Source organism: Dipodomys merriami, unplaced genomic scaffold (genome assembly GCF_024711535.1).
Source record: "Dipodomys merriami isolate MVZ:Mamm:240054 unplaced genomic scaffold, mDipMer1.0.p SCAF_2, whole genome shotgun sequence".
NCBI lineage: Eukaryota > Metazoa > Chordata > Mammalia > Rodentia > Heteromyidae > Dipodomys > Dipodomys merriami.
This window is the reverse complement of record NW_027203381.1, coordinates 12314016-12336803: the sequence shown is the minus strand read 5'-3', so window position 1 is coordinate 12336803 and position 22788 is coordinate 12314016. Positions and strand designations below refer to the sequence as shown.

The following is a 22788-nucleotide window of genomic DNA, read 5'->3' as shown; positions in this document are numbered from 1 at the left end:
CTGAGTAGAAAGGATTACAGGCAGTAAGCCACAAGAGGAGATAACTGATACTTAAGAGCTTAAGGCCAACCTTAAGCCCCTAGTATTCGCACAAAAGAAAAAAAGATATGAGCCAAATAGGCCCCAAGTTCTCCTTTCCAACTGTCATTTCACTTTAATTGCAAAACAGAATAAAAACCTAACATGTTAAAAACATGCCAAAAATGAGTACAAAAATTTAGTAAGGACCCAAAATTCTTTTTCTTTTTCAGTTGGTCATGGGGTTTGAACTCAGGATCTGTGCGCTATCCCTGAGCTTTTTCCTAAAGGTTAGCGCTCTACCACTTTGAGCCACAGCACCACTTCGTTTTCTGCTTGTTAATTGGAGATTAGTCTCTCAGACTTTTCTGCACTGGCTAGCTTTGAATCATGATCCTCAGCTCTCAGCCTCTTGAGTAGCTAGGATTACAGGTGTGAGCCACCAGTACCCAGCCCCAAAATCTAATTTTAATATATTCCCTTTCAGTTGAATGTGGCATACATGTGTAATGCTAGTACTTAAGTGGTAGAGAAAGATCCAAAGTGTGAGGCCAGCCTAGACTACACAGTAGTAGTCTAATAGGAAAAGAAATGTACTCATTTCCAACATCTAATTGTAACTCCTCGGTACATCACCTTTATAGTAACAATTTTTAAAAAAAAAAAAAAAATTTGTTTCATCACCCTCTGACTTCAGTAATATCTACTAAATTTAGTAGTACCTAATTTTACATACATACTCCATAAAGATTAAAAAAAACTTGTAAGATAAGAACTAATATGAGATAGTTGATATACTCTGAGGAAACTGAGGCAGGACTTTTTTTTTGATGAGCATTTATTTATTGATTGCCAGAAATAACAGGCTATTAGGTATACAAGATACATATTTGGGGAGAAGTGATGTGAATCTGCATGGAAGCTAATCCATAAAAGTTAAGAGTGTGGAAGGCAGAGTTGAGATAGGATCTAAAGACATGGCTCAGACACCTACACGTTAAATTTCTAGCTGCAAAGTTTTTGGAGTGTATTCATTCTTAGGATCAGCAGGCAAGAGGAGAGCTCAGTCTATCTTAAATCAATGTTCAGAATAGTACAATCAATTATGGAAATACTCCTCCATCCAACTTATGCCCATTTCAAATTTTATGGCAATTCCATTTTTATAAACTTTTCCGTATCAATTCATATGCCTTAGTAATAAGCAAATATAAATTTAGCAAAGATTAGTAACTGATACAGAAGATTGTGGTGGTTACATTTCAGAATCTCTTGCTGTACTGCACTCTTATACTAGCAGATTTTAATTCCATTACCAATTTCCCTCCAAGATATTAGCTTTAACTCATTGATACAATAAAATGATACAAAGAATTCCAGTAGTACTTAAAAGGACAGGAGGATTTAAATTACTAGAATATCTTAGACCATAATTAAAAATGTGTACTTATGCATGTTGTATCTGATACAATGATTATAATCTATAGTTGCTGAAATACATCCAAAACTAGTTCCATGTCACATACCTCCCCCTAAATCTTGTAACGGTTATTTTTTCCTAAAACAGCATGTTACTTGATAAAGTGGACTATGGTTAATGGTAGTGGAAACAAAAACAGAAATGGTTATACCCCCAATGAGACATACAAGGGACAATTTGATTTTAGCATTTTGGTTTTTTCTTGAGAGGCAACCTGTTCCTTCCATTAGTTGTATTCTTTCCTTCGTGTCTCAGGAGGAAATGGTTATGGCTTACAGCGCTGGACAAATCGAGGATACAAGCATACGTCTCGGATGTGATACCTATTCAGAATCCAAGTTAGGAACCGTTCCAAGCCCAAGCCATATCCTCCATGAGGACAAGTACCGTATTTTCTCTGTTAAATAAGAAAGTAAATGCTTTGTTTAGAATTTTGTCTAAAAATGTTAATTTTTTGTACTGTGAAATGATTTAGTTCATTGTGGTTAAAAATTCACCCTGCTGCCAGGTGCAGTTGCTCATACCTGCAATTCTATCTACTAAAGAGACTGTGACCCAAGATCATGGTTCAAATCTACGAGACTCTCTATATACAACTAACCAGCAAAAAAAGCACAAAAACAGAAAGAATTCAATCCATAATCTATATGCCTTCATAAACTACATATAGAGAAATCATTTGGTATGAAATTAACATAATTTTGTCAAAGACACAACTGGACTATTCATACCCTACATTATTACAACCATGAAATTAAATATAATTCACTCAAATACTGTTTTTTACCTGATCTGTATACCAGTAGTAGGGAGTAGGATCAATTCCCTCCCGTTTGTAGCCTGCCAAAATCTCTTCACTGTCCCAGATACGCATAGAGCCTCCCACAATCTCGCCAACATTGGGCATCAACACATCAACCTGTAAATACAAGTTAAAAAACAAAACAAAACAAAGCACAATTATGAGCAGGCATAGCAGTATGGCATTGATGTGGGGCTTCAATGAAAATTATACTATAAACAACTACAGTTAAAGAAATGACTATGAGTGTGTAAAAGTCAAGCATTACTCAAGTTCTTTAACAAAGCATGTTAACTCCAGTCAGAGGAGGAAAACAAAAGCACTTCTTAAATTACTGTCATCTTAGATTTATCAAATATTTGTCATTAGCAGTATCATTCCAAATGACAGTTCCCACTCCCTTAAAAAGCAAAATTTCTAATACTCTGAATTATAAACTGACAGATTCAGTAAGGCGGGAATCCTCAGGACATCGTTGCATATAGAAGGACTTGATCTGCACAGGAAATCGACACAGCAAGATTGGTTCATTAATGGTGTCTGTCATCAGTCTCTCAGGAGCTTCAGGGATATCCTAAGTGTTAAAATAAGACTTCATTAACATTTATGACCCCAAAACTAGAAGCAGTTTTTTTCCCCGTGCACCATTCCTTACTTGTTGTTAACTCAAAAGGATCTATACCTATTCATAACCCATGTATATATTTGTGCAAAATATAATTTCTTTCAATAATAAACATTTTATTAACACAAGATCTGCCTCCTGCTTCAATCTACCTCAAAAACTGTGCTGCATGAATGAAAACACACCAAGATCTCCAACCTGTGACTCAATTATTTTTGTTCATGGCCACATTTATCAAACTCTAATGTGAATGTGGTTCCCTTACTCTCATAGAGCAAAAGGTACATGCTCTATGACAACATTGATCTATATGCAGAGGCTGTTATTTTTTTCCTTGAACTCAGTGCCTTTCAATTTTACTTGGCTTCCTGTTCACAGCTAGCTGTGTTCTATTTTAGCCATGCCTCCAGCCCAGCTTTGGCTAGTCATTTGGAGATGGAGTCTTGAGGACTTTTCTGCCTGGGCTGGCTTTGAACCATGATCCTGGTATCACCATCCTGAGTAGATAAGATTACAGAAATGAACCACTGGCACTTAGCTGTTACAATAAATCAGTTATTTCTTTGATGGTAGATAGTCATAAGACAAGTAACTTAAGGTCAAGTTTTTAAGTGTGGCCACACATGAAATAGCCAGGAAATGTTAAGATGATGAAGCAAGTGACTCAGTTTCTCTCAAAACATCATTTATACAACAATTCATGTTAAAATTAAAAATTCCTGTCCCACTAAAAAATGGTTAAGAGAACTGAACAAGACTCATGGATTTGTGTAAGCTCTGCATTGGAGCTTAGTGATCATCTCGAAACAGCTATTTTCCACAAGGGTCCTGGAGCCCTATGCCTCTCTCTGGTTTCTTAACTTGTATGTGCCTTCCATACTGGGGTTCTGTGCACCATTAAGCTGGGGAAAGAAGGTCTTAGCTCACTCGGGAATGACCGCATGAGATGACAGCAATGTACAGTATATGCTGACACACATAGAAGGCTTCCTGTACCACGGACCCTGCTTGGCATCTAGCTCATTTAGTCCCTGTTGCCTTGTCAAGAAGAGGTCAGATACAAGGCAGAAATGAGGAACCAAGAGTGGCAAGACTGACCCGTTGATTACACAGGTCAGGACGTAAGTGGGAATTAGGTCCTCCTGGGGTTTGGGACACTGACTCCACAGCCTGTGTTGGTTCCACTCAATTGTACTATTTTTCTATTTTTCTAAGCACTAGGTATTACCAAAGATTTCAGTTTCAAAGCTCAAGATTTCAGTTCAAAATTGTGCTATTGTACACCATAAACTGAGCTCACAAAGCAGTAATTTATAGAGACCTTGGTATATATTCTATCTAAAACCCAAAGCAAAACTCTAGTTAGCAGCAGCTACTCACACCTGACCTGAAAAACAACTAGCTTTGCAATTATTACATTAGGAATAAATGTGTACATGCACAGACCTGGAGTACTTAAGACAATCCACATCCCCGGGTACATGCTGCTTTCCAGACAAAACCAATAAGCTGAGTTTATCTAGGTACCAGGTCACCTTCCCCCCCTTTCCTCTTGATTTTGCATTTTCAATAGCCAACTTTGAGTCTCCTTTCAGAATTTCCATTTTGAATTTTTGTGCCAGTCCTGGGACTTGAACTCAGGACCTGGGTGCTGTCTCTCAGCTTCTTTTTGCTTAAGGCTGGCACTCTACCACTTGAGCCACAGTGCCACTTCCGGCCTTTTCTGAGTAGTTTATTGGAGATAAAAAGTCTCACAGACTTTCCTGCCCAGGCTGGCTTCTAACCACAATTTTTAGATTATAGCCTTCTGAGTAACTAGGATTACTGGTGTTAGTCACCAGAGTCCAGCAGGAAGGTTTTTAAAATCACTATTTTGGGGAAGTGAATCCCTTCAGAATACTTTTTCAGGAAAAACCAAACAACTACATACATACACCAACAATTTGCATGTAATTTCAAAGGTTACAGCCAGCTCCATCAGCCTGGAGCTGAAGAATGAATGTGATAAGCAAATGAAGGCTAAAAACGTCAATGTTTGTGAGTCACCAGTGGAAAGGCACTGTTCCAAAGTTCATTCTACAATGAACCAGCAGACAACTCCAAGAAGCAGGTTCTGATATTATCATTTATTTGAGGACAAGCAATCAAGGGCAACAACCCACTAAAGCATACCACCACCTTAGGAACAATGATCAGAAAGGAATCCATACCTCTCCAAATTCATAGAAAGTCCCATCTTCTTTCGTTACGTTGTGTTCTTTCAGCCACACAATAGCATCTGAGTAGTTCATCCGCCTGAAAGGCCGTTTGGGGGGCATGAAGTTCTATAGTTAAGAAAAAAAAAAAATCACTGTATTTATAAAGAAACCACCCACACTAACATACTCAAGTCTCCATTAATATCAACTTATCATTCTTTTTTGTTGTTGTTGTTGGTTGTGGGGCTTGAACTCTGGGCCTAGGCGCTGTCCCTGAGCTCTGCAGCTCAAGGCAAATGCTCTACCACTTGAGCCACAGGGCCACTTCCGGTTTTCTGGAGATCAGAGTCTCAAGGAGTTTCCTGCCAGGGCTGGATTTGAACCATGACCCTCAGATCTTAGCCTCCTGAGTAACTAGGATTACATATGAGCCACCAGCACCCAGTTTCAATTTATCATTCTTATAAGGCTATTTCAGATTAAAAAATAATGTGCATATTCCTAAAATTAAAAACATGTGACTATCTTATGTAAATTAAGATATTACAAAATTGCTGACAATTTCTAGTATCAAATTTTAGTCTTCAACATACTGGGCATTTGGACTGAGGGCATGGCTCAAGTATAAGAGCACCTGCCTACCTAGTGTGAGGTCCTGAGTTCAAACCCCAGTATTAACACACAGACTCCCCCCCCCACCCCACTACTTCAGCTCACCAAGGCATCAAATCTATAAATACTTTAGTGTGATGACATCAATGTCTTTCAGAAAAGAGTTAGAATCCTTTTATTTCCATAGAACACTATACCAGCCGGGTGCTGGTGGCTCATGCCTGTAATCCTACCTATTCAGGAGGCGAAATCTGAGGATTGCTGTTCAAAGCCAGCCTGGGCAGGAAAGTCCGTGAAACTCTTATCTCCAATAAACCACCAGAAAACCAAAGTGGCACTGGGGCTCAAGTGGTAGAGCTTTGAGCTGAAGAGCTGAGGGACAGCGCCCAGGCCCAGAGTTCAAGCCCCACGACCGACAAAAAAACAAAAAACAAAAAAAACACTATACGTACCGGGTTGAGGTCATGGACTATGCTGGCTATTGGTGATTTCAGGACTCTATCTACCACGTCACACACCAAATCCTCCAATCGGTTGAGGAGGTCCTCAAATGTCAGGAAAGGGCACTCAGCTTCCACATGAGTGTACCTGAAGAACAAGACACTGGCTCATCATCACTCTTCTTTTATACTGTTTCTCTTAAAGATGTGAGCATTGGGAAATTGCTGAAAAATAAAACTTTGAACATTTCTAATCAATTCTTAATACTGCAAATCAGTTTAAGATATCCCTCTCCCTCCTTGGGGAGTAACTTCTAGTTTATTCTTTAACACACAGGGACCAATGCAAAGTTAAAAAAAAAAAAAAAAAAAAAAAAAGCTGTGGCCTCCAAAGCAAAATATAACATATTCTTCCACTATCCTCTAAATATACCAAATGTTTTTACACAAGCTTCGCTTACCTATATAAAACTTTCTTCATTAAAGATACTGTTTAAAAATAAATAGAAGCATAAAAACAATTTCATACTCAGCCAGGTGCCTTCGTGTTCTGGACTGTTCTGCTCTGTATGACTGTGCGATACAAAAAACATCTCCCAGGGCTGGAAGGCAAGTTTCCAGGTACAACTGAGAGGACTGGGTCAAAAATGCCTCTTCCCCAAAATAGTCAAGCTTGAAGAGTGTAGATCCGCCTTCTACCTGTGTCTGCACTAATGTTGGGGGAGTGACCTGTTCACAGGGGAGGAGGCAACAAAGTTCTGTGTGAGCATCATTCTGCTTGTTTACAAATAGCAAAGAAGTAATATTGCACAAAATGACTAACACACACTTACTTCACAGTACCCCCTGTCGAAGAAGTGATCCCTAAAGCACCTGGTAATCACAGACCGTGCTTTTAGGATTTTTGACACGTTTTCTCCTCGAATCAACATGTGCCTGTTGTTGAGCTGCACGTCAACGTCAGACTCTTCATTGATCAAGTTATCAGCTCCTCCAGCAGGGGCCAGCCCCACCAGTTCCCAGAAGTCACAACTCAGCTCGTGGCCCCCAGGAGCCTACATTTAAAAAAGTACAGTGAGAAACAGAGGGAGGCAGAGAGAAATCAAAACTTATACGATGAAGACTTAGGTCCAAAAATTTGGTAACCTGTTACTTTGGAGAACTTCATCAAAGACCCAATAATTCATCTTTATAATCAATATTTTAGCATCCAATAGTTCAGAGTAAATATAAAAACTAGAAACAAACTAGAAAAGCACAAACTAGAAAATCAACAGTAAACCATGGCCTGTAGTAACTAATATTAATGTTTTATTTTCTAGCCTTCACCTAATGTTTTAACACATTTATCCACACAGAAAAAGTTAAATGCAAAGGGTCTGTTTAAAGTAGGTATTCTTCGGTGTGTATATGTAGTAAAACCACGAATTATCCCTAAATAATTCCATTAAAAGCAATTTATTTTAAAGCCACACGTCGCTGGAGTACATAATTATCTTAATGCCAAAAACTGGACAGAAAGAAACATCATGTCACTCCATTCTGAATCTTATAATTTTCAAGGGACAGGCAGTGAACTCCAATGAGACACTTATTCTTATCAAGGCTTTTACATAATCTGAGAGCCTGCTTATCACATATCTAGTCAGTGAGGACTGTTTGCTCCCTCTAGTGGTTAGCAAATTACACTTGTTTTTTTAACCATGGCAATTATTTGAGGTCTCATTACCAACAGATAACTCTAAGAGGAAGATTAGGTTATGTTTATATGCCTTTGGCTAAGGAACAAATGGCTCTAAATACCACTTAGGTTTAACTTTTTAAAAAAGAGGCTTTCAGTCATGTTAAGTGGTAAGTCAAGCTCAGAGAGACAAACAGCTCATGTTTTCTCTGCAGAAACTAGGTCTAAAATAGATATGGAAAATTATATAGGACTCTAGGCATTCACATACTCTTACAGGAATACAAAGGTGCATTGCCTATATGTACTATATAAAATATTTATGGAAATGAAGTCCTGGAAAGAGAAATGAGAGGTTTTTTGCTTTTTTTTTTTGTCGTGTTTGTTCATTTTTCCATCTTTGGCAGGATAAAGGGGAGCACAGAAATAGAGGGACAAAGGGTGACCCAATGCAGCAGTGATACTCACTAGCTGCTGTGCTAAAATGAACTATACAACTGTGGGTGGGGATGAGAGGGAAAAACTGGGAGACAGCGAGGGAAGCAGGAACATTGTCCAAAAAGAAATGTACTCATTACTCAACTTGTGTAACTGTGACCCCTTTGTATGCCACTTTGATAATCACAATAAAAAAAAATTAAAAAAGGAAAAATAAAAGACCCCTACTATCAAAAACACTGAGCAGTTCAAAGGTTGTATAGAAAATTAAAAAAAACAAAACTGGTTTTTCATTAAAAAAAAAAGGCATCCAAATTCTGTTCAGAGTTTTCTTAAAATTTGAGATTTTTAACCTGCACGCAAAATTATTCATATACCCTCAGCAAAATGGCCACATTTATCACTTATGAAGCTCATGTAGGAATTGCGTAAGGCTGGAAATCCCTCAGTTCTTTTTATTTTGAGTTGTGCTACGATTGAAATATTTCTCTCCTCCAAAAATCATGCCAAAGGTCAACTAGTATTGGAGTTAGAGAAGGAAATGTCCAGGCCACAAGTTCTGCCTGAATCAATGCCATTATCTCAGGAGTGAGTTAGTTGCTCATTATCATGAGATTTCATATATTATAAAAGTAAACTGAGCTGACCATTTTCAAATTTGTTTTCTAACTACATTATGTTTTCCCTCATATATCATAGATATGATATATGACACAGGAGGAAGGCCTGACCAGATGTAGCCCCTTGATCTTGGGCTATCCAGCCCTCTAACTACAAAATCCACTTAGAAAATGAAAAGGGAAAGGAACACTACATTAACCAGTACCTCAGACCCAACAACTGTACAAATGAAGACAGTGCAGAGCAGAGCATTAAATACATATTCATTCACCAGTGAGGAGGTCAATCTACTTACCTGTTTGCCCTTTGGAGTAAGCTTTAACATCCCATATACTGCTACACTACTCTCCGTGGACAGGACTACTCCATTGTAACACTGACACTATAAAAAAAAAAATCCAAGTTCAAATTACCTGATTTATGTTGATGCAAAAGTATTCTCACATAAAATATTTACAAAGTTCTCCGGTCAAATACCAATTTTTTAAAAAAGGAATGAGATTGCCACTGGTTATTAATATTAAAAATAGCTTTTAAACACACTTTTCATTTTTTGGAAGTACTGGGTTTTGAACTTAGGGCTTCCTGCTCAGTTGCTAGTCAGCTATACCATGGAGCCTTTTTTGTGGAAGACATCTGTCATGCAGTTATGTATCACACAATGCTTCTTTCTTCTCTTTTTGGGTGCCATTACTGGGGCTTGAACTCAGTGCTATCCTTTAGCATTTTTACTCAAAACTGTTTCTCTACCATTTCAATATAGTTCCACTTGTGGCTTTATGCTATTTAACTGGAGATAAGAGTGTCACAGATTTGCTTGTTCAGGCTGGCTTCAAACTGGGATGCTCAGATCTTAGCCTTCTGTGTAGCAAGGATTATAGGCATGAATCAGAGGCACTCAGCTATTTTTAACAATGAATCATATATACAATGGTTGTCCCATAAGATTACATTGCCTAGGATCATCCACATGGCTGACTTAGTTTGCAAAAGTATGCCCTATGATGCTCACTTCAGCAAAGTGCTTCCCAGTACATTTCTAAGAAATGAAAGCCACACAGGAAAGTAACATGATTACAGGAAGACATCCATGTATCTGTAAGTGCCCACTTTGCATACATAATATATAAATACTACTAGTCCTCATCACTTTAAAATATCCAGTTTATTTTGTTGTTTTTCCCAAATTTCTTGTCACACAGTAGAGTTTATCTACATTGTGATTACCAATACATGTGAAGAGCACTGGCAGGATAAGACCATGAAACACCCAAACCCACTAACCACAAAAAGACAAGTGGTGCTTCCTGATGGGACACAATGTGGAAGAACTCAGGTCTGCACAGTAAGCAGTCATGTCAAAAATAATCAAACAAGGCCTGGGAATGTAGCTTAGTGATAGAATGTTCGCTTAGCATGCATGAAGCCCTGGATTCGATTCTTCAGTACCACATAAATAGAAAAAGCCAGAAGCAGCGCTGGGGCTCAAATGGCAGAGTTCTATCCTTGAGCAAAAGATGCTCAGGAACAGTGCCACATCCTAGTTCAAGTCCCAGGACTGGCAATTTTTTTTTTTTTTTTTTTTTGTCGGTCATGGGGCCTGAACTCTGGTCCTGGGCTCTCTCCTTCAGCTCTTCAGCTCAAGGCTAGCATTCTACCACTTGAGCCACAGCTCCACTTCCAGCTTTTTCTGTTTATGTGGTACTGAGGAATTGAACCCAGGGCCTCATGCTTGTGAGGCAAACCTTCTACCACAGAGCCACCTTCCCAGCCCCCGGCCTTTTCTATTTATATGGTACTGAGGAATCGAACCCAGGGCTTCATGAATGCTAGGCAAGGACTCTCTACCACTAAGCCACATTCCCTGCCCTGGTAATGCTTTTCATACTGTTCTACTTCAGGATTTGGAAAATTTCCATAGCAAAAGTTTCCTCCCTGGCTATAATAAGATCTAATTAGCATTTTAAAAATATTTATGATAACTGGACAATCAATGACACTCTCTAATAAACTACTCAGAAGAGGCTGGAAGTGGCACTGTGGTTCAAGTGGTACAGTGCTAGCCTTGAGCAAAATGAAGCTCAGGGAAAGCACCCAGGCCGTGAATTCAAGCCTCACAACCAAAAATAAAAATAAAAAAATAGGATATACACCATATTTTTCATTTATGTACTGATAATGGATATAAAGTATAACACATATAAATCCTAAATTCTCCAAACAGAGGATCCCACTTAGGGGGGGGAAAATCCCTAATTTTCAGCCATACATAATAGAAAATATTTACCAAGTCATCTGATAAGACACACTGAAGGTAACCTGTACCATCCCGTAACACCAGGAACATTAAATTCTTTCCTAAAAAGAGAAATAGAAACTAAGTCACTACAGAGAATTTTGTCATAATTAGATGTCAAGGTAACTCTAAGGTTGAGCAAAGAAGTTCAAGTCTCTGAGCCCCTACCCAAAGTGCCTTCTGGTAACACTGTTATGCGGTCTTAGTAAAACATTTTATTTACTTTCAATTCTTATGTAATGCTCATGATACACAGGATATGAGACAAGACAGGAATGAGCTGTTCCTTTCTGAGTTCCTGTTATGCCTGGAATAGTGCTGGACACTAAGAGATGCATGAGTACTGTTTGTTAAAGAGAAGTATTCTTAAAACAAAACAAAACTGGTTCTGATACTGAGGCTTTAACTCAGGGTCTCAACCTATTGCTTGGCTTTTTTCGCTCAGGAAGTGCTCTCCTACTTGACCTATACTTCTGGAATTTTGCTGGTTAATTATAGATAAAGCATCTCATGGACTTTTCTCCTGGGCTGGCTTCAAACCAGATCTCAGCCTCCTGAGTAGCTAGGATTACTGGTATAAGTCACCAGAACTGGTGGCTTTTTAATTTACATCTTGCTTCTTTTTATCAGATTGGAAAAATCACTTAAAATGAAAAACATGTTATAAACTGAAAAAAAATGGCCAACTTTTCGGTTAGAATCTGACCTTCCTATAACATAGAATCTGACCTTCCTATAACATAAGACTTGCTTATTAAATAATTAAAATTCAACTTGACAAATCATACTACTATGGTATTTAAGTAATTTTTAGGCTTTCAAAAGTCCTATTAGATAAGATTAAGTTTAGGACATAAATCACATCATAAAAAAGCATCTCCCAAACCAAGTCCAAGTAAGTTTTTATCTATGACCAAGGTTATTTAAAATAAAGGGAGAAAGAAAAGTATACTATTTACCTTGTCTTCGCAGCCTGTGAACCCAGCCAAACACCTTGACTCTCTGCCCTCTATAGGCTTCTAGTGCATTAATTTTCACCTGTCAAATCAAAGTAAGTAATATGTATAACCGCAGTACTTTATCACATACCAGTATTTTCACTAATATTAGATGGACAATAGTGAAGTGTTCGGAAAAAAACACAAAATAGTGCAAAACTGGAGGCAGTCACTCTACTGCAGGTCAGCCAGAAATAATCAGCATAGTGGCTAAAAAGAAAATTCAAATTTTCGTTTTCACAGTGCACAAACTGGCAGCAAGACACTCTCCGAAAATTTTCATATAGTCCTATACAAAATCATTTAATTAATTTGTCCCAAATGAAGCACCTGCTCCCCATAGTAGCAAGAATCTTGCTCACAGAGCCTCTCCCGTTACCTTACCACACACTGACATTTGGAGCTAACTTGAAGTTTGAAAGGAGAAGGAGATACATAGATATGAGTAGAAGGGAATGGTAACTATATAGTCCAGAAAACAAACCCCATCACTAAGGAAGTGGGAAAAATATGACATTCATCAGCAAAAACTAGGGAACTCAAGCCACATTATACACAGTCGAGCAAAGTTTAGGTTCAAAGAAAAGAGGAAGGGAGGGAGAAAAGAATAGAGGAAAAGAGAGAGGAAAGAAGAAAAGAGAGAAGGAAGGAAGGAAAGAGAAGAGAGGGAACGCAATTTTGCAGAATTTTACGATTTAAAAAATTAGAAAATCACCAAATGCTGGTGTGGCTGATGCCTCTAATCCTGGCAACGTAGAAGGCTGAAATCTAAGGATCAAGATCCAAAGCCAGCCAGTCAGGGCAAAAATCTAACTAGAAACATGGCTCAAGTGATAGAGCACCAGCTGTGAGTGAAAAAGTCATGATAAGCCTTGAATTCAAAGCCTGGTACTAACACCAAAACAAACAAACAAACAAACAAACGACCTAAAGTGAAAATCATGGCATTTTCACCTTCATATTTTATGGCAGAGAAACTGATACTAGAGATTTTCACACAATGATACACAGCCTCCATAGACTCCCTGTCAGTCATCATCTGCTGAAGAACCAGCCTCATAATTCTAAAACATTGTTTCTAAAAAGAAAAAGAAAAAAAGTAACAAACAATGCAGCATGAACCTCAAGCTCGAAAATAATAACTAGATGTACCTAAGGACCGGACACTGGGAAGTAAAACACACTTACACATTTTGGCTCTGGAAGACTCGGATCATTCTCTATGGTAATCTTCTTTGCTTCTTCCAGGTTCTTTTCTCTCCGTAAATTATCTTCAGCCTAATTTTAATAAAACAATTGGTAAGACTGGTTTCTAGAGTTGTAACTTTAAAACTGTGCACAGCAACAGATTCATTCCTTCTTCACCTCTTTCTTGTCCCGGGATTCATTCTTCATTTGCTCTCTATGCCACATTTTTTTAATATTCTTCATCTGTGATTTAGAAATAACATCCCACCTCTAGAGAAAAAAACAAACAAACAAGATATATAATTTTATGTAGTGATGAAAATTCCCCATACCTAATTCTGGAGTCTTTGGTACTTACCTCATTTTCTTTCTGTGAATCAACATAGATGGTAGGAAATGGTTCTTTTCCCACTGTCATCAAAGCCTTGGAAAGGAAGGAAAAAAAAAAAAACATTTTTTTTAACATTATACAATACTTAAAAATCAAATAACACCCACTTATAAGACAATTTTAATCATCAAGTACATGACCAAGAGCCTAGAAATAAAACATCAAGACCCCATAAGACAAAAGTGGATATTGAAAGGGTCACTGGGACACAGGGTAGCTGACTGAGCGTCCTCAGAAGCAGTGTGCTCCAAACAGAACCACAGGTCCTATAACAATGCAGGTGGGGCTGCAGTGTGCCATTTCCACACACAAGCAAAACAGAAGAGGTGATTTTACGTGTCTACAGGGATACAGGCGAACAACAGAGACAGCCAGCATCAAAAGCCAACTGCAGATGTCATCTAAAAAGTGTCTTGTATGAAATCAGGGAAATATGCTAGACAGTTTTGAAATTCTTTCAATAAAATATATTGGCCAAGTACACAAAAGACTAAGCCCCATTTCATTAAAAAAAAAAAAACAACATTAATGAGCCCATGCTGAAACACATTAGGCATTGCTGAATACTATATACCACAGAATAGTTTATGGGTTTTAAATGCATGCTTAAATGGTTGAACATAAAACAGCATTACCTTACTGCTTCAAAGATTTTTTTAAAAACTTCTCAATGTTATTTAAGTCAAAAAGAAAATGTAGCCAAGGGCCAGTGGCTCAGGCCTGTAATCCTAGCCTCTCACTCAGCAGGTTGAGATTTGAGGCTAATGGTTCAAAGCTAGCCTGGGGCAGAAAAGTCCTGAGACTCTCATCTCCAATTAACCACCAAAAAGCTGGAAATGGAGCTGTTGGCTTAAGTGGTAGAGCACTCACTAGTTTTAAGGGGGAAAAAAAAAAAGAAAGGAAATGTAATGGGTTATTCCTTCATTCGTATAGTATCTGAAGTACATCACGTGCTACCTTGGCTTTTGTCTTGTTGGGCTCCCTACCAGCTGCACAGCTTCTACCTTTGGGGTGACAGATCTTCAACTGCCTGGCTTCATTCCTAAGTAAAAGGCTGAAGGCCATAAAGTTATGAGAATCGTTCAGGGGGTAAAAACAACCAGGCCCATGACCAGGCAAGTTTGACACCAGCTAGGAAAAGTCTTAATCTCTGAATAAGCCTTAATGACACTCAAATTCAGATTTAAGTTCCACAATGTAGAACTTTGCTTTTCAGTACCCCTCAAGAATAAGGAATAAAACAAGACGGGAAGGAGCAATTTGGGATTTGTTACCCCTAGATAACCTAGCTGAATTTCTACTCTACCACACTCTTGTTTATCACTCTAAGATGGTGGGCAGTGACTACCAGACAACCTCTAACTTTGATAACCCCATCTGCATGCTAAATGACATTCCTGCAGTCTACACCAAGACAGTGGATGACTGGAAAGATACAGAAAAGGAACGAAGAGTCAGCAACCAAATTCTGGGGAACCTCCACCCATTCCCCATTATCAGACTCCTCTCTCATTGTCTCTTCACACCAAAGGGTAGAGAAACTGATTTGTTGAGTTTATTTCCCATTTCTCTTCTTCATTTAAAAACGAAAAAAAAAAAAGAACTCTAGTGAATTGTTCCAATTATTTTCCTTCTTCCTTCAGTTCTTGATGAAGTGTCCTTTGCTGTTCACCCCCTCCCCCCCATCCTTGGGGCCTAGGCATGGTCCCTGAGCTTTTCTGCTCAAGGCTAGCGTTCTACCACTTAAGCCACAGCTCCATTTCTGTTTTTTGGTAATTAATTAAGAGATAAAGTCTTTTAGACTTTCCTGCCCAGGTTGGCTTTAAACCAGATTCTTAGATCTCAGCCTCCTGAGTAGCTAAGAGTATAGCACCGAGTACCCTGGCAATAGTCCTAAAAGGTCATTAGCCCCAACTTACTACTACTGAGAGAATGTGGATCTTTTGAAAACATCCAAGGGCGTTCATCTTCTCATTTTTAGCAATCCTGGAGTTTGAACAGGACCTTGCATCTGGTAGGCAAGAACTCTACCATTTGTGTCACGCCTCTCACTCTTTTGACTTCACTTATTTTTCAGATGGCATCTCAAACTCTTTGGCTGATCCATGATCCAGTTTCCTAGCTTCACATATTACAGATGAGCATCACCACATCCAATTTGTTGGCCTGTCCTTGAACTGAGATCTCCAGATCTCCTGAGTATCTAGAATTACAGGCATGTACCACCACTCCAGAATGCTGCATGGCATTTCAGTCAAGGATGTACTGAACCTCCAGCCATGGTTCCCAAGAATTCTATCACTAAGTATCATCATGGCTGACTCATCTGACTACTCTTTATGTCAAATAATATACAACTACACTTGCTCGTCATTCAGAATTCATTTACTATATGGTATCGTTCATATGGATCCTTGCTTTTGAATCATTGAAGTTGAAAGAGCCAAACTATCAACCTTCAAATAAGATCATATCAACCTTTCAAACTACACATTTTTGCTAACAGTGACATACTTCAGAGGTTTCCCCAAAAGTCTTCTAAGTTGTAAAGCCATAGGAAGGCCCCTTACAACTCAGAAAGAAGAGACAGATTTCTCTCTCAAAGTTAAAAAGCAAGCAACATGTGTGACATACCAATGCTTAATCTCATGATTTGTCATATGGTACTGCTTTCAAATGCTGCAACACAACAAAAAAAGGAAAACTGGCTGGGCATGAAAGCATAGAAAAAGAAGCATCATGGCTCTTCTTTCTCCCTCAGGCAACAGTTGTGGCTAATGGGTCCCAGAATTCCAGTTCAACTGGTATGTCCACTCCTACCACACCTAGACTGATGGTGCTCATGTTTGAGCAATAAGCTCTTGAAGAACCTCTGTATTTGGCTTTCCATGAAAGCCTGGTTCAAGCAATGTACTAGTCTCATTGAGGATTCTAGGTCTGGAGTAATAACAGCTATCAACAACTGGGATTCTAGCTCCAAGACAGATAGATGCTCACAAGTCTGCTCTAAGAAATAAGCACATTCTTAAGTGTGCTGATACAAATAAGTCTCAGAGCTCAGGATAGCATCTATATAATGGCAAGTTCACTAGAGGTCTCTTAGAAATCACTTGTCCACAAACCAACACTGAGTGAGGAAAAGCAGTTTTTACTTTTACTTGTAAGGGAAAAAAAATCAAAAAGCCTAGCAACAGAACTCTTTGGAGAGAACAATTCTAATACTCAATGCCCTGACATTAACAAGAAAAGAAGACATTTGTTTTGAATGTTCAAAAAAGCTAGGTACCAGTGGCTCATTCCTGTAATCCTAGCTATGCAGGAGGCTAAAATCTGAGGATCACAGTTCAAAGCCAGCCCGGGCAGGAAAGTCCATGAGACTTATCTCCAGTAAACCACCAGAAAACTGGAAGGGGGGCTGTGGCTCAAGTGGTAGAGCGTTAGCCTTAAGCTGAAGAGCTGAGGGACAGTCCTATCCAGGCCCAGAGTTCCAGCCCCATGACCAACAAAAAAAAATTGAATTAAAAAAAAAAAGCTTAGGGGCTGGGAAGGTGGCTCAGTGGTAGAGCGCTTGCCTTGCATGCCTGAGGCCCTGGGTTCCATTCCTCAGCACCACATAGGCAAAAAGAAAAAAAAAGCCGGAAGTGGCGCTGTGGCTCAAGCCGTAGAGCGCTAGCCCTGGGCTGAAGAGCTGAGGGACAGCGCCCAGGCCCAGAGTTCAGGCCCCACGACTGGACCCAAAAAAAAAAAAAAGCTTACACACACAAATTACACAAGACAGTGTGATTGGACAGATGACAAAAATACCAGTTCCCTGTGCTTCTTAAGAAGTGAAATTCTGAGATTAAGCTGCAGAAGGTCTCAGAAGTGCAGAAGTCTAGTTGTCATATAAGCGGAGCTCTCTTAAATCTCTTATCAACAGTGAATCTCAGTACAAAATAGCAAAACTACGTGAAAGACAACAGAATTCTTACTTTCCTAAAAATCAACTGAAGACTTGGTCATCTAACTCTTAAGCAACAAATCTGTTAACATTTCTTACTTTCCATTTTATGAAAATTCTCTTCAAAGCCAGGAAAAAAATTTTCTGACAGGCTACACGTCCATGCAAGTTCTTAATAAACATAGCCATTTTTCTAAAGAGAAGATATACTACCTTTAGACCCGTTTTAAATGGCTTCTCCTTGGTTCCATCTCCGGTGGCATCACTGCCCTCTCGATCTGAGACATACAGTTCTGCTGTTTTAAAAAAAAAATGAGAATAAGTTATTAGTTAGCTCACCAGTAAGTGTGATCTTAAAATTCAAGCAAGCTCATCCACAAACCTCTGTTCTGTATAAAGTACCACAATCCAAAAGAAGTTAACAATGTAATGATCTTCCAAATGCTCTATTCCGAGAATACCCATCTAAAAACAGAGTTTACAAATTTAGCTTTTCCAAATGAACTTCCGGATTCCAATTTCAATTTGTAAAACTGCCTCTCCCTACTTAGGGAGCCAACTTAGGAGGCCAGGACTCTGACCTCGGCCAAATCTAGATTGAAGTCTTGGATGTTGGATGGGGGGGGGAGGGGTGAAGGGGCAGGAATTTATGAATGCTTTAGTGCTCACTTCTGGAACTATAAGATGAGGAAAGCAGTATTTGTCTAGAAGGCCTGTGTATGGGTGAAATAAAACTGCACATATAGATTGGACATCCCAGTGCCAATGGCAGATGGCTAAGTTCAAAACAGTCCCCCCCTGGGTTTTGAAACCGCTGGGGTTACACTGCCGAAGTTGCATCAGCCGAGCCCTGAAACCTTACCATGCACCCAGGAAAACGTGCGAGGGAGGACGGCTAGATCCGCCCTGAAGCCCGCGGGAGGCCGGGCACACGTGCAGAACCCCCGGCTCAGGCGAGTCACCAGGTTTTCAAGGTGGGAGCAGGCCGGGGCGGCGGCGGCCGCCCGGGACACACGGGGGTCCCGCGGAGCTCGGCCCGGCCCCCCGAGTCCTGGGCCCCCAGCCTCCTCCCCGCCCACGGTCCCGTACACACATGGACATATGGGGGGGGCGCCCCCACGGTGCGCCAGGTGCGCAGGCAAGCTGGAATCCGGGTGGAGCCGGGTTTTTGCCCCAGGCAGGAACCTCGCGCCACAGACCGAGCCTCACTCACCCAGCACCATGCCCGCCGTGGCCCTCGTCACCTCCAAGGACATCTTCCCCCACACGCCGCAGCCGGTCCACCTCAAGCGCTAGGGCGTTGCGTCTCTTACCCCAAGGCCAGAGGTGGTTCCCGGAAACCTGACGAACTTCCGGGCTCCGTTAGTGACGGGAAACTGGGCAAGCGACGCCGGGGCCGCCATCTTGGTTGAGGGCAGAGACCACTTCCGGTGGGCAGACAGCCACGTGGGTGCACGCAGGGCTCCGCGGGCGCCGCCCCGTCTGCGTCTTCAGTTCTGGGGCCTCCTTTCCCCGAAAGCTTCTCTCCCTTTGGTCATCACATCACAAACTTGCCTTTCTGAAACGTCCAATTCTGCTGTGAATTCTGCCTCCGCCGAATTCATCTCATTGTGAAAGGAACATATTCTCTTAAAAAAATTGTAGTGAACTGAACACCTACACTTTTCCATGTCCTTATTTCTTAAACCACACGATTACTTATTCAGCTTCACTCTGCTTTGCGTTTTGTAAGCAGTCTACAGATAGCGTATACGGGGCAGGTGCGTGAGTGAGGGGTAAACAATACGCTCTTGTATGTAAGGGACCGAAGTAGAAAAAGTACCGCCCAGGTGAAGGCACTTCAGGGCACCCAGTTACGGGAATGTGGGCTGGGGCCCCAACAGGTGGGGCCCTCCAAAAGGATAGTGGGAAGCCCACCAGGCATAATTTTAAATAACAATACAAAAGAGGGAGAAACGGGGTGTCCTGACGTTGGCCTGAGTAGGAAGGAATCGACCACTGACATGATCAGAAGTGGTTGTCATCCCACCTGACCTTTTGTATGTCGGATTAATGCCCATCTTGTGAGCAACCAGCTTGTGTAAGACCCAGGATCTTCCTTCCCCGGGATCCGAACTTCTTTCTGGCACTAGCCCGACCGTAACCTCCTTTATCCTCTCTAAAAAGTACTCTCGATCTTTGCTGGTCTGCGATGCCGCAACAGGATCTGAACACCCGCGGGTCTCGTTGGGAGGCGCAGCGAGGCCGACCTCGCTGCGGTCGGTGGCGTTTGGCTGCGGCCCTAGGTGCCAGCACTGTAATGAGCGTGACCCCGTCGCATCACTTCAGAGAACTCAGCTTCCAGCTTCAGTTTAATAACACTCTCCGGCGATTTAAATCATTGAGAGCGATCGTCCTCCAGAAGCTGAAGTTCCATCCCTCCCAGGTACGGAGTAGCTCGCCAGCTCGGATCAGCTTCCTTATCCAGTTTTGGCGTAGCTAGGGGCGCCCTCTTCCGGAGCCAACCTTCACACGTCTGCGCCCTCAGGATTGCCGGGATCTCATTTGCTAAACCTAGTTGGGAGTATGCGAAGGCTCGGTCCTTAGGCCTTATGGCCCTCACCGTCCACCGTAGCCAGCCCCTGACCTTGGGAATCGAAACCGGCGCCGCCACGTTGAATCCGGGCTGCTTCCGCTTGTGTCTCCGGTAATCCTGCCCACCGACTTCCGGCTCCGGAACTGCGCTTGAGCTCGTGTGGACGGAAGGTGGCAATGCTGCACTTCCGGCTGTGAGCGAGGAAGGTGGCGGTTGTGTCTCGCGGGTTGACTCGTGAAGGCTCCAGTATTGTAACCCTCTAAATGAACTCTGGAGCGAGAGAAGGCGAGGTCGCTGCGAATGCCTCCAGATCTTCCCCTCGGCCTCGGCCTCGGCCTGCAGCGGGGCGGGCGCTGTTCACTTCCTGGACGGAAATGTGATAGTAACATCTGTCACTGCACACACAAAGTGAGAATTCTCATTATGATGGAAGTGTCGGCTGGAGCCACTGCATGTTTAGCTTTCTTTTTTTTCCTGGTGGAGTTAAATTTAAGCACAAGTTTGCTCGTTAACCTATACCCAGAGAGCCTTTCGTTTCGATCCTGATTATGCTTGTGACCTTTTTTATATCCTTCCTTAGATAATTTAAAAATAAAGCCATTTGAAAGCCCTATTGGATGCAGACTCTTGAAGGATAAGGAATAATTAAGGTTCCGAAGCCAGATACATCGGAAACACAGAGAACTCTGTATTTCGTAATCAAGTCCCTTAAGCTCTGTCTGTTTCGGTCATACAATGATTAAAAACCCTTCGCTGGGAAAGTTACAGTGAGGATGAGAGCGATCAGGCACACAAAAATGCCTCGTATTGTTGACGCCTAGCAAGTCTTCTAAATTATAATGCAGATGGTGTCGATGATCATTGGCTGTTCTTTTCGAGATCTTGCAGCAAACTACCTTCCCTCATCCCTCACTCTCACACAAGTGCCCACCGCAGTCCCCCCAGCATGAATGGGCTCAGACTCCATACACCCTTCCACTGCCTTAGCTCTCAGCAAGTGGTCTGTTTCTTGTTTAAAGCCATTACATGAGCGTTCTGAGGCCTCCCTTGAAATGTATAACCTTTCCTTCTAGTACAAATAGTATATTCCCTAATGTCTCTTCTGTCTTCTGGATTCCTCACACGTCTCTAGTCACGCCAGCCAGATCAAATAACATGAATACAGTCATGCTTGGAGTTGTTCTTACTTTCCTACTTACCCTTTGTTACCATATCTTTCTACTCACACTTGAAATTCCAGTTGTTTTATTCTTTTCCCTAGGTTGTCTTTGCTGCTCTCTGTTCAAAGTCGCCATCAATCCTGAATTTTATGATACTCTTTGCTACCCTGACTATTCTCCAGAAGAATCATACACAAGATACCTGTATTCAATCTTTTTTTTTTTTTTTTTTTGGTGGGTCGTGAGCATCAGGAAATTTTTAAAAAAGCAGAAGGTTCAAGTGAACTCTGGGCCTGGGCACTGTCCCTTAGCTCTTCAGCTCAAGGCTAGAGCTCTACCATTTGAGCTACAGCACCACTTCTGGCTTTTTCTGTTTATGTGGTGCTGAGGAATCGAACCCAGGGCCTCATGCATGCAAGGCAAGCACTCTACCACTAAGCCATCTTCCCAGCCCCTTGACTTCATTCAAGTGTTTTCATCCCAAACCAAAATGTCTTAAAAAAATAGCCTAGTGTTGGACAAATTTTGTAAATTTTAAAGAGCCCTTGTGGGTTTCTCAGAATATTTATAGTTATAAAATCTTGATGCAAAAAAAAAACTTGAACCAAAGTTCTATTTGTAGAAATAGTTTTCTCTGTTACTGACCTTTTCAACAAAGTTTTTATGTTGGTCACACAAAATTTAAATAAGGGGGCTGGGAAGGTGGCTCAGTGGTAGAGCGCTTGCCTTGCATGCCAGAGGCCCTGGGTTTGATTCCTCAGCACCACATAAGCAAAAATAAAAAAGCCAGAAGTGGCGCTGTGGCTCAAGTGGTAGAGCGCTGGCCTTGAACTGAAGAGCTGAGGGACAGTGCCCAGGCCCAGAGTTCAGGCCCCACGACTGGACCCCCCCCCCCCAAAAAATAAGGAACTTGAAGATGGGGTGGGAATTCTCCAATGAGTGGTAACCAGAAACCGCTTACTGGATTTCCATAAACTGGTTTATTTATTACACAGTTTGGCTCAGCAGAACTGTTTCATAATGAAACTGAAAGATGACTCCCAGTGGGCAAATTGACCTCTGTTCTACAGGTTGAGTTTTATCCCTTGGGAGAATTGATTGCTGACGAGAAATGTTAGATTAGAAAATCTCCTCCCCTGTTGACTCAATAAGCAGGATCCAGTATCTTAGGTCTTCCTGTGGAAAAGAAACAAGTAGACATTCTAGAAGTAACGATAACTTTTGATACTATTGCTAATATTAAGAGCATCAGGAAATTTTTAGAAAGGAGGAGGTTCAAGGAACATTGGTATTCTTTCTAGCATAAACAGGTATTTTGAAGTTAG

General features: G+C 41.0%; 1 protein-coding gene across 2 annotated transcripts; it reads right to left on the bottom strand.

Moving 5' to 3' along the window:
• Positions 1 to 838: 838 nt before the first annotated feature.
• On the bottom strand, positions 839 to 19082 carry Nars1 (asparaginyl-tRNA synthetase 1). Of its 2 annotated transcripts, none has more exons than XM_070029060.1 (15): positions 18942 to 19082; positions 17942 to 18024; positions 13756 to 13821; positions 13575 to 13667; positions 13398 to 13487; positions 12171 to 12249; positions 11203 to 11273; positions 9211 to 9297; positions 7009 to 7230; positions 6705 to 6904; positions 6188 to 6323; positions 5136 to 5249; positions 2743 to 2874; positions 2286 to 2417; positions 839 to 1895 (listed from the first exon to the last, which is right to left on the bottom strand). In XM_070029060.1, the coding sequence occupies exons 1-15, from the start codon at positions 18982 to 18984 to the stop codon at positions 1764 to 1766; spliced, it is 1680 nt and encodes a 559-aa protein (XP_069885161.1). In that variant the 5' UTR covers positions 18985 to 19082; the 3' UTR covers positions 839 to 1763. The 2 variants fall into 2 exon arrangements, with proteins under 2 accessions (XP_069885161.1, XP_069885162.1); XM_070029061.1 differs by having other exon boundaries at positions 17942 to 18021.
• Positions 19083 to 22788: the final 3706 nt, after the last annotated feature.